The sequence below is a fragment of the Pocillopora verrucosa genome, chromosome 10 (assembly GCF_036669915.1).
Source record: "Pocillopora verrucosa isolate sample1 chromosome 10, ASM3666991v2, whole genome shotgun sequence".
In the NCBI taxonomy this organism is placed as follows: Eukaryota; Metazoa; Cnidaria; class Anthozoa; order Scleractinia; family Pocilloporidae; genus Pocillopora; species Pocillopora verrucosa.
Window position 1 is genome coordinate 14,816,096 of NC_089321.1, and position 12,044 is coordinate 14,828,139.

At 35.9% G+C, this 12,044-nt stretch overlaps 1 protein-coding gene across 1 annotated transcript in view; it reads right to left on the reverse strand.

The window, feature by feature from the left end:
* Nucleotides 1–12,044, reverse strand: part of LOC131796300 (golgin subfamily A member 6-like protein 24) — a 55,781-nt gene that overhangs the window by 7,886 nt on the left and 35,851 nt on the right. Inside the window, exons 14-36 of the mRNA XM_066173224.1 lie at nt 11,681–11,701; nt 11,148–11,168; nt 10,549–10,569; nt 9,994–10,014; nt 9,551–9,571; nt 9,247–9,267; nt 8,804–8,824; nt 8,500–8,520; nt 8,057–8,077; nt 7,753–7,773; nt 7,329–7,349; nt 7,196–7,216; nt 6,224–6,244; nt 5,374–5,394; nt 4,810–4,830; nt 4,078–4,098; nt 3,589–3,609; nt 3,223–3,243; nt 2,027–2,047; nt 1,544–1,564; nt 1,097–1,117; nt 610–630; nt 215–235 (exon numbers count right to left, since the gene is read on the reverse strand). Of these exons, the coding sequence (XP_066029321.1) occupies nt 215–235; nt 610–630; nt 1,097–1,117; nt 1,544–1,564; nt 2,027–2,047; nt 3,223–3,243; nt 3,589–3,609; nt 4,078–4,098; nt 4,810–4,830; nt 5,374–5,394; nt 6,224–6,244; nt 7,196–7,216; nt 7,329–7,349; nt 7,753–7,773; nt 8,057–8,077; nt 8,500–8,520; nt 8,804–8,824; nt 9,247–9,267; nt 9,551–9,571; nt 9,994–10,014; nt 10,549–10,569; nt 11,148–11,168; nt 11,681–11,701 (483 nt within the window). The remainder of the gene's footprint in view (nt 1–214; nt 236–609; nt 631–1,096; nt 1,118–1,543; nt 1,565–2,026; nt 2,048–3,222; nt 3,244–3,588; nt 3,610–4,077; nt 4,099–4,809; nt 4,831–5,373; nt 5,395–6,223; nt 6,245–7,195; nt 7,217–7,328; nt 7,350–7,752; nt 7,774–8,056; nt 8,078–8,499; nt 8,521–8,803; nt 8,825–9,246; nt 9,268–9,550; nt 9,572–9,993; nt 10,015–10,548; nt 10,570–11,147; nt 11,169–11,680; nt 11,702–12,044) is intronic.

A 12,044-nucleotide genomic window follows, 5' to 3' on the forward strand; every position in this document is an offset into this window, starting at 1 on the left:
AAATGTTCAGCTTGTAAGGCCGTGTGACCATAGAGCTTTTCATGATCGATTGCCACAGGTCGTTACATTCCCTTTTTTCCTCCCTCGGTGAAAATAAAAGAACACTGAAAAAATAATCCATATGGACTGTGTACAATCTCAGCTTTCGTGTGCTATTTGGAAGACTTTGTGCCGATCATGAAGATTTGTATCGTTTACTAGCGTAGATAATTACCTAGCCTCCTCCTCTCTGCCTCTGAAAAGGTAACAAAATGAGAAATTATTATTGGGTATCAAAGTACTTTCAAGTTCCCGATGATTTGACGAGGAAAGGGAAAAGGGAAGGAGTTAAAAGTCAGCAGAGCCACCATAGTCAAGTTATCCAATCAAACTTGGTAAAAGTACATGAACCATAATAGAGCCATGATAAAAGCTACGATTTACCTTTTGAAGAAAATCGTCCCTACCACTTTTTTTATAGGTATTATTTTACTAAAAAAACTAAATTGTCGGTATCTAATTAAAAAAATTATCATATCAACTATATATAGTTTTGGCTTTTTTTTCTTTCTTAAAAGACTTCCTGTTAATGAAGATTTCTTTGATTTATTGGCACAGCTGAATAATTACCTGGGATCAACTTTGAAGGGTCTGAAAAGAAAAAAAAGTGAGAAATTACGATCAGCTATAAAAGTATATCCAAGCCCCCGCTGATTTTATGAGGGAAGGGAAAAGGGAATAAATTAATAGTCAGCAGAGCCACCATAGTCAGGTTATCTAATCAAAGTTGGTGAAATTACATGAAACATAATAGAGCTATGCATAAAGACTTTTACAAATAGACTGACAAATGACAATTACGTTATCTTTCTAGATAAAACCGTCTTTACTTTTGTTTCTCGTTAGGTGCACAGCTTGTAAGGCCGTGATCATAGAGATATTTTATGATCCATTGCCACAGATAGTGACATGCCCTTTTTTTTCCTCCTCGGTGAAAATAAAACAAAACTGAAAAAAAATCCATATGGACTGTGTACAATCTCGGCTTTCGTGTGCTACTTGGAAGATTTTGTGCCGATAATGAAGATTTGTGTGATTTACCAGCATAGATAATTACCTTTCAACCTCTTCTCTCTCTCTGAAAAGGAAGCAAAATCAGAAATTATGATCGGGTATCAAAGTAATTCCAAGCCACCGATGATTTGATGAGGAAAAGGAAAAGGGAAAGAATAAATAGTCAGCAGAGCCACCAAAGGCAAGTAATCCAATCAAACTTGGTGAACGTACATGACCCATAGTAGAGCTATGCATAGAGACTTTTATACTTTTTTTGTTTCTCGTTTAGAGCACAGCTTGTAAAGCTGCGTGATAATAGGGATTTACATGATCCATTGCCACAGTTAATTACCTTCCCTCTTTTTTATCCCTCGGTTAAAATAAAGCAAAACTGAAAAAATAATCCATATGGATTGTGTACAATCTAAGCTTTCGTGTGCTACTTGGAAGACTCATGAAGAACTCATGATCATGAAGATTTCTATGATTTACTAGCATAGATAATTACCTTGCATACTTATCTCTGCCACTGAAAAGGAAACAAAATGAGAATTTATGATTGGGTATCAAAGTATATCCAAGTTCCCGATGATTTGGTGAGGGAAAGGAAAAGGGAAGGAATTAATAGTCACCAGAGCCACCATAGTCAAGTTATCCAATCAAATTTGGTGAAAGTACATGAACCATAATAGAGCTTTGGATAAAGACTTTTACAAATAGACTGACAAACGGTAATCACGTTATCTCTCCAGATAAAACTGTCCCTGCTTTTGTTTTTAGTTGAGTGCATAGCTTGTAAGGCCGTGTGATCATAGAGATTTTCATGATCCATGGCGACACTTAGTTACATCCCCCCCTTTGTCTCCCTCGATGAAAATAAAAGAAAACTGTAATCCATATGGATTGTGTAAAATCTCGGCTTTTGAGTGCTACTTGGAAGACTTTGTGCCGATCATGAAGATTTGTATGATTTTCTAGCATTGATAATTACCTGGCAAACTCCACACTGCCTCTGAAAAGGAAAAAAAATAAAAAAATAAGGATTGGGTATCAAAGTATATCCAAGTTCCCGATGATTTGGTGAGGAAAGGGAAAAGGGAAGGAAGAGCCACCGTAGTCAAGTTATCCATTCAAACTCGGTGAAAGGACATGAAACATAATACAACATTGGACTTTTACAAATAGACTGACAAACGGTAACCACGTTATCTTTCTAGATAAAACTGTTCCTACTTTTTTTTTTTTTTACGTGCACAGCTTTTAAGGCCGGGTGAACATAGAGCTTTTCATGATCGATTGCCATAGTTAGTTATATTCACTTTTTTTTCCTCCCTCGGTGAAAATAAAAGAAAACTAAAATAATAATCCGATGATTTGACGACGAAAGGGAAAAGGGAACAAGTTAATAGTCAGCGGAGCCACCATAGTCAAGTTATCCAATCAAACTTGGTGAAAGTACATGAAACATAATAGAGCTTTGGATAAAGACTTTTTCAAATAGACTGACAAACGGTAACCACATTATCTTTCTAGATAAAACTGTCCCTACTTTTGTATCTATTTAAGTGCACAGCTTGTAAGGCCGTGTGAACATAGAGCTTTTCATGATCGATTGCCACAGTTAGTTATATTCCTTTTTTTTCCTCCCTCGGTGAAAATAAAAGAAAACTAAAATAATAATCCGATGATTTGACGAGGAAAGGGAAAAGGGAACTAGTTAATAGTCAACGGAGCCACCATAGTCAAGTTATCCAATCAAACTTGGTGAAAGTACATGAACCATAATAAAGCTTTGGATAAAGACTTTTACAAATAGACGGACAAACGATAACCACGTGATGATCGGGTATCAAAGTACTTCCAAGCCCCCGATGATTTGATGAGGGAAGGGAAAAGCGAAGGAATTAATAGTCAGCAGAGCCACCATAGTCAAGTTATCCAATCAAACTTGATGAAAGTAGATGAACCATACTAGAGCCATAATTAAAAGCTACGATTTACCCGTTTAACAAAATCATCCCTTCCAATTGTATCATAGGTATTATCTCACTAAAAAAATTAAATTTTCGGTGTCTAATTTAAAAAATAACTATATCGACTATATAAAATATCGACGTTCGTTTCTTTCTTGAAAGACTTCGTGTCAATGAAAATCTCTATGACTTATTGGAATAGCCGAAACATTACCTGGCATCAACTTTAAAGTTTCTGAAAAGAAAAAAAAAGAGAAATTACGATCAGGTATCGAAGTATATCCAAGCCCCCTACAAAAAGACTGACAAACGGTAAGCACGTTATCGTTCTAGATAAAACTGTCCCTACTTTTGTATTTATTTAAGTGCACAGCTTGTAAGGCCGGGTGAACATAGAGCTTTTCATGATCGATTGTCACAACTAGTCACATTCCCTTATTTTTTTCTCCCTCGATGAAAATAAAATAAAACTGAAAAAATAATCCATATAGACTGTGTACAATCTCAGCTTTCGTGTGCTACTTGGAAGACTTTGTGCCGATCATGAAGATTTGTATGATTTACTAGCATAGATAATTACCTAGCTTCCTCCTCTCTGTCTCTGAAAAGGAAACAAAATGAGAAATTATGATTGGGTATCAAAGTATATCCAAGTTCCCGATGATTAGACGAGGAAAGGGAAAAGGGAAGGAGTTAATAGTCAGCAGGGCCACCATAGTCAAGTTATCCAATCAAACTTGGTGAAAGTACATGAAACATAATAGAGCTTTGGATAAAAACTTTTACGAATAGACTGACAAACGGTAACCACGTTATCTCTCTAAATAAAACTGTCCTTACTTTTTTATTTATTTAAGTGCACAGCTTGTAAGGCCGTGTGATCATAGAGCATTTCATGATCGATTGCCACAGTTACTTACATTTCCTTTTTTTTCTCCCTCGGTGAAAATAAAAGAACACTGAAAAAATAATCCATATGGACTGTGTACAATCTCAGCTTTCGTGTGCTACTTGGAAGACTTTGTGCCGATCATGAAGATTTGTATGATTTACTAGCATAGATAATTACCTAGCTTCCTCCTCTCTGTCTCTGAAAAGGAAACAAAATGAGAAATTATGATTGGGTATCAAAGTATATCCAAGTTCCCGATGATTAGACGAGGAAAGGGAAAAGGGAAGGAGTTAATAGTCAGCAGAGCCACCATAGTCAAGTTATCCAATAAAACTTGGCGAAAGTACATGAAACATAATACAGCTTTCGAAAAAAACCTTTTACAAATAGACTGACAAACGGTAACCACGTTATCTCTCTAAATAAAACTGTCCCTACTTTTGTATTTATTTAAGTGCGTAGCTTGTAAGGCCGTGTGATCATAAAGATTTTCATGGTCGATTGCCACAGGTTGTTACATTCCCTTTTTTTCCTCCCTCGGTGAAAATAAAAGAAAAGTGAAATAATAATCCATATGGACTGTGTACAATCTCAGCTTTCGTGTGCTACCATAAACCATAATAGAGCTTTGAATAAATACTTTTACAAATAGACTGAGAAACGGTAACCACGTTATCTCTCTAGATAAAACTGTCCCTACTTTTGTTTCTAGTTAAGTGCACAGCTTGTAAGGCCGTTTGATCATAGAGATTTTCATGATCCATGGCGACACTTAGTTACATCATTCGATGAAAATAAAACAAAACTGGAAACCATATGGATTGTGTAAAATCTCGGCTTTTGTGTGCCACTTGGAAGACTTTGTGCCGATCATGAAGATTTGTAAGATTTACTAGCATAGATAATTACTTTGCATCCAACTCTCTGGCTCTAAAAAGAAAATAAAATGAGAAATTATGATTGGGTATCAAAGCATATCCAAGTTCCCGATGATTTGATAAGGGAAAGGAAAAGGGAAGGAATAAATAGTCACCAGAGCCACCATAGTCAAGTTATCCAATCAAACTTGGTGAAAGTACATGAACCAAAATAGAACTTTGGATAAAGACTTTTACAAATAGACTGACAAACGGTAACCATGTGATGATCGGGTATCAAGGTACTTCCAAGCCCCCGATGATTTGATGAGGGAAAGGAAAAGCGAAGGAATTAATAGTTAGCAGAGCCACCATAGTCAAGTTATCCAATCAAACTTGGTGAAAGTAGATGAACCATACTAGAGCCATAATTAAAAGCTACGATTTACTCCTTTCAACAAAATCATCCCTTCCAATTTTATCATAGGTATTATCTCACTAAAAAAATTAAATTGTCGGTGTCTAATTTAAAAATAACTATATCGACTATATAAAATTATCTATTCATCGTGTCGATGAAAATCTCTATGACTTATTGGAATAGCCGAATAATTACCTGGCATTAACTCTAAAGTTTCTGAAAAGAAAAAAAAAAGAGAAAATAAGATCAGGTATCGAAGTATATCCAAGCCCCCTACTGATTTGATGAGGGAAGGGAAAAGGGAAGGAATTAATAGTCAGCAGAACCACCATAGTCAAGTTATCCAATCAAACTTGATGAAAGTACATGGACCACGATAGAGCTATGCATAAAGACGTTTACAAATAGGCTGAAAAATCGTAACCACGTTATCTTTCTAGATAAAACTGTCCTTACTTTTGCTTCAAGTTAAGTGCACAGTTTGTAAGGCCGTATGATCATGGAGATTTTTACAATCTATCGCCACAGTTAGTTACATTCCCTTTTTTTTTTATCCCTGGGTGAAAATAAAACAAAACTAAAAAGGGAATCCATATGGACTGTGTACAATCTCGGCTTTCGTTATTGGAAATTCATTTTCCCTGAAAAGGAAAGAAAATGAAAAAGTATGATCGGTATCAAAGTACATCCAAACCCCCGCTGGTTTTATGAGGGAAGAGAGAAAGGGAAGGAATTAATAGTCAGCAGAGCCACCAAGAGTCAATTTACAAATAGACTGACAAACGGTAACCACGTTATCTTTCTGGATAAAACTGTCCCTACTTTTGTTTCTCGTAGTGTACAGCTTGTAAGACCGTGTGATAATAGAGATTTTCATGATCCATTGCCACGGTTAGTTACGTTCCCTCTTTTTTTCTCCCTCGGTGAAAACAAAAGAAAAACTGAAAAAGTAATCCATATGGATTGTGTACAATCTCGGCTTTTGTGTGCTGCTTGAAAGACTTTTTCAGGATGATTTCTATGATTCACTAGCATAGATAATTACCTTCCAACCTCTTCTCTCTCTCTGAAATGAGAACAAAATGAGACATTATGATCGGGTATCAAAGTACATCCAAGCCCCCTCTGATTTTATGAGGGAAGAGAAGAGGGAAGGAGTTACAAGTCAGCAGAGCCACCATAGTCAAGTTATCCAATCAAACTTGGTGAAAGTACATGAACCATAATAGAGCTATGCATAAAGAATTTACAACATAGAATGACAAACAGTAACCACGTTATCTTTCTAGATAAAACTGTCCTTATTTTTGTTTCTCGTTAAGTGCACAGGTTGTAAGGCCGTGTGATAATAGAGCATTTCATGATCCATTGCCACAGTTAGTTACGTTCCCTCTTTTTTCTCCCTCGCTGAAAATAAAACAAAACTGAAAAAATAATCCAATCTCGGCTTCCCTGTTCTACTTGAAAGACTTTGTGCCGAAAATAAAGATTTCCATGATTTACTTGAGAGACTTTGTGCCGATAATAAAGATTTCCATGATTTTGAGCAGCATTTACTTATTCATTTGTCGTTTACTGTTATAGGATAAAACGCCATTCTCAACGTCACTGTAAACTATGTTACATCGTCAATATAGGAAAGTTTGCACTCAAAAAGGTATAAGATAAACAAAAGCAGATAGCAGCATCATATTGATTCTTCTAGGGAAGAAAGGCTCGAGCAATAAAATGTGGGAAACAAATGAAATAAATCTGTATTCTGAAAGCCTAAGAGTGAAAAGAGTTAAAACAATTCACCTAGTACTCGCTACCAAAAAAAATCAAACTACAAGGTGTTTTTTCTCATTAAAAAGTGAAACATTCTAGTCAAACACAAAAACTAATTGTTTTCTGAAATCCGAAGAAAATTATTATAATTAACTATTCCCGAGAAGGGGATAATGAGCATGTTTTTTTCAGTAAAGTATAAACTTCTGAACTGCAAAATTAACAATGATTTACAACTTAAATAAGTTACCTTTTAGCCACTTCGTCATCTCTAAAATAAAAACAAAATGATTAATTACGATAAGGTATGAAAATACATAAAATTATCTATTCATCGTGTCGATGAAAATCTCTATGAGTTATTGGAATAGCCGAATAATTACCTGGCATTAACTCTAAAGTTTCTGAAAAGAAAAAAAAAGAGAAAATAAGATCAGGTATCGAAGTATATCCAAGCCCCCGCTGATTTTATGAGGCAAGAGAAAAAGGGAAGGAATTAATAGTCAGCAGAGCCACCAGAGTCAAGTTACAAGTAGACTGACAAACGGTAACCACGTTATCTTTCTGGAAAAAATTGTCCCTACTTTTGTTTCTCGTTTAGTGCACAGCTTGTAAGGCCGTGTGGTAATATAGATTTTCATGATCCATTACCAAAGTTAGTTACGTTCCCTATTTTTTCTCCCTCGGTGAAAACAAAAGAAAAACTGAAAAGTAATCCATATGGATTGTGTACAATCTCGCCTTTTGTGTGCTGCTTGAAAGACTTTTTCAGGATGATTTCTATGATTCCCTAGCATAGATAATTACCTTCAAAGCTCCCCTCTATCTCTGAAAAGTAAACAAAATGAGACATTATGATCGGGTATCAGAGTACATCCAAGCCCCCTCTGATTTTATGAGGGATGGTAATAGGGAAGGAATTAAGGCCGTGCGATAATAGATTGTCACAGTTAGTTAGCTTCCCTCTTTTTCCCCCCGTGGTGAAAATAAAAGAAAACTGAAAAAATAATCCATATGGAATGTGTACAATCTCGGCTTTCGTGTGCTACTTGGATAACTTTGTGCCAATAACGAAAATTTTTATGATTTATTAGCGCAGCGGAATAATTACCTTTCGTCTGCTCAAACCAGTCTAAAAAGAAAACAGAATAAGAAATTACGATCAGGCATAAAAGTATATCCAAGCCCCCGCCGATTTTATGAGGGAAGGAAAAAGAGAAGGAATTAATAGTCAGCAGAGCAACCAGAGTCAACTTATCCAATCAAACTTGGTGAACGTTGTTGCCATTGTTTTTAAACTTATAGAACGATACGTAAACTAGCTTAAGTCCATAGAATGCGCTATAGAAAAAATGCGCTATAGATAAATAGAAAAGTCAACAAACATTATAGTTTTACTCACGCTAGTTACGTTCCCTATTTTTTCTCCCTCGGTGAAAACAAAAGAAAAACTGAAAAGTAATCCATATGGATTGTGTACAATCTCGCCTTTTGTGTGCTGCTTGAAAGACTTTTTCAGGATGATTTCTATGATTCCCTAGCATAGATAATTACCTTCAAAGCTCCCCTCTATCTCTGAAAAGTAAACAAAATGAGACATTATGATCGGGTATCAGAGTACATCCAAGCCCCCTCTGATTTTATGAGGGATGGTAATAGGGAAGGAATTAAGGCCGTGCGATAATAGATTGTCACAGTTAGTTAGCTTCCCTCTTTTTCCCCCCGTGGTGAAAATAAAAGAAAACTGAAAAAATAATCCATATGGAATGTGTACAATCTCGGCTTTCGTGTGCTACTTGGATAACTTTGTGCCAATAACGAAAATTTTTATGATTTATTAGCGCAGCGGAATAATTACCTTTCGTCTGCTCAAACCAGTCTAAAAAGAAAACAGAATAAGAAATTACGATCAGGCATAAAAGTATATCCAAGCCCCCGCCGATTTTATGAGGGAAGGAAAAAGAGAAGGAATTAATAGTCAGCAGAGCAACCAGAGTCAACTTATCCAATCAAACTTGGTGAACGTTGTTGCCATTGTTTTTAAACTTATAGAACGATACGTAAACTAGCTTAAGTCCATAGAATGCGCTATAGAAAAAATGCGCTATAGATAAATAGAAAAGTCAACAAACATTATAGTTTTACTCACGCTAGTTACGTTCCCTATTTTTTCTCCCTCGGTGAAAACAAAAGAAAAACTGAAAAGTAATCCATATGGATTGTGTACAATCTCGCCTTTTGTGTGCTGCTTGAAAGACTTTTTCAGGATGATTTCTATGATTCCCTAGCATAGATAATTACCTTCAAATCTCCCATCTATCTCTGAAAAGTAAACAAAATGAGACATTATGATCGGGTATCAGAGTACATCCAAGCCCCCTCTGATTTTATGAGGGATGGTAATAGGGAAGGAATTAAGGCCGTGCGATAATAGATTGTCACAGTTAGTTAGCTTCCCTCTTTTTCCCCCCGTGGTGAAAATAAAAGAAAACTGAAAAAATAATCCATATGGAATGTGTACAATCTCGGCTTTCGTGTGCTACTTGGATAACTTTGTGCCAATAACGAAAATTTTTATGATTTATTAGCGCAGCGGAATAATTACCTTTCGTCTGCTCAAACCAGTCTAAAAAGAAAACAGAATAAGAAATTACGATCAGGCATAAAAGTATATCCAAGCCCCCGCCGATTTTATGAGGGAAGGAAAAAGAGAAGGAATTAATAGTCAGCAGAGCAACCAGAGTCAACTTATCCAATCAAACTTGGTGAACGTTGTTGCCATTGTTTTTAAACTTATAGAACGATACGTAAACTAGCTTAAGTCCATAGAATGCGCTATAGAAAAAATGCGCTATAGATAAATAGAAAAGTCAACAAACATTATAGTTTTACTCACGCTAGTTACGTTCCCTATTTTTTCTCCCTCGGTGAAAACAAAAGAAAAACTGAAAAGTAATCCATATGGATTGTGTACAATCTCGCCTTTTGTGTGCTGCTTGAAAGACTTTTTCAGGATGATTTCTATGATTCCCTAGCATAGATAATTACCTTCAAATCTCTGCTCTATCTCTGAAAAGTAAACAAAATGAGACATTATGATCGGGTATCAGAGTACATCCAAGCCCCCTCTGATTTTATGAGGGAAGAGAAGAGGGAAGGAGTTACAAGTCAGCAAAGCCACCATAGTCAAGTTATCGATCAAACTTGGTGAAAGTACATAAACCATAATAGAGCTATGCATAAAGAATTTACAACATAGAATGACAAACAGTAACCACATTATCTTTCTAGATAAGAGTCAACTTATCCAATCAAACTTGGTGAACGTTGTTGCCATTGTTTTTAAACTTATAGAACGATACGTAAACTAGCTTAAGTCCATAGAATGCGCTATAGAAAAAATGCGCTATAGATAAATAGAAAAGTCAACAAACATTATAGTTTTACTCACGCTAGTTACGTTCCCTATTTTTTCTCCCTCGGTGAAAACAAAAGAAAAACTGAAAAGTAATCCATATGGATTGTGTACAATCTCGCCTTTTGTGTGCTGCTTGAAAGACTTTTTCAGGATGATTTCTATGATTCCCTAGCATAGATAATTACCTTCAAAGCTCTCCTCTCTCTCTGAAAAGTAAACAAAATGAGACATTATGATCGGGTATCAGAGTACATCCAAGCCCCCTCTGATTTTATGAGGGAAGAGAAGAGGGAAGGAGTTACAAGTCAGCAAAGCCACCATAGTCAAGTTATCGATCAAACTTGGTGAAAGTACATAAACCATAATAGAGCTATGCATAAAGAATTTACAACATAGAATGACAAACAGTAACCACATTATCTTTCTAGATAAATAGAGCTATGCATAAAGAATTTACAACATAGAATGACAAACAGTAACCACATCATCTTTCTAGATAAAACTGTCCCTATTTTTGTTTCTCGTTAAGTGCACAGGTTGTAAGGCCGTGTGATAATAGAGATTTTCTTGATCCATTGCCACAGTTAGTTACGTTCCCTCTTTTTTCTCCCTCGGTGAAAATAAAAGAAAATTGAAAAAAATAATCCGTATGGATTGTGTACAATCTCGGCTTCCGCGTCCTACTTGAAAGACTTTGTGCCGAAAATAAAGATTTCCATGATTTACTTGATAGACTTTGTGCCGATAATAAAGATTTCCATGATTTACTAGCATAGATAATTACTTTCCAACCACTTCTCTCTCCCTGAAAAGAAAAGAAAATGAGATATTATGATCGGGTATCAAAGTACATCCAAGCCCCCTCTGATTTTATGAGGGAAGGGAAAAGGGAAGGAGTTAATAGTGGGCAGAGCCACCATAGTCAAGTTATGCGATCAAACTTGGTGAAAGTACATGAACCATAATAGAGCTATGCATAAAGAATTTGCAACATAGAATGACAAACAGTAACCACATTATCTTTCTAGATAAAACTGTCCCTATTTTTGTTTCTCGTTAAGTGCACAGGTTGTAAGGCCGTGTGATAATAGAGATTTTCTTGATCCATTGCCACAGTTAGTTACGTTCCCTCTTTTTTCTCCCTCGGTGAAAACAAAAGAAAATTGAAAAAAAATAATCCGTATGGATTGTGTACAATCTCGGCTTCCGTGTCCTACTTGAAAGACTTTGTGCCGAAAATAAAGATTTCCATGATTTACTTGATAGACTTTGTGCCGATAATAAAGATTTCCATGATTTACTAGCATAGATAATTACCTTCCAACCACTTCTCTTTCTCTAAAAAAGAAAAGAAAATGAGATATTATGATCGGGTATCAAAGTACATCCAAGCCCCCTCTGATTTTATGAGGGAAGGGAAAAGGGAAGGAGTTAATAGTGAGCAGAGCCACCATAGTCAAGTTATGCGATCAAACTTGGTGAAAGTACATGAACCATAATAGAGCTATGCATAAAGACTTTTACAACACAGAACGACAAACGGTAACCACGTTATCTTTCTAGATAAAACTGTCCCTACTTTTGTTTCTCGTTAAGTGCACAGGTTGTAAGGCCGTGTGATAATAGAGATTTCCATGATCCATTGCCACAGTTAGTTACGTTCCCTCTTTTTTTTCTCCCT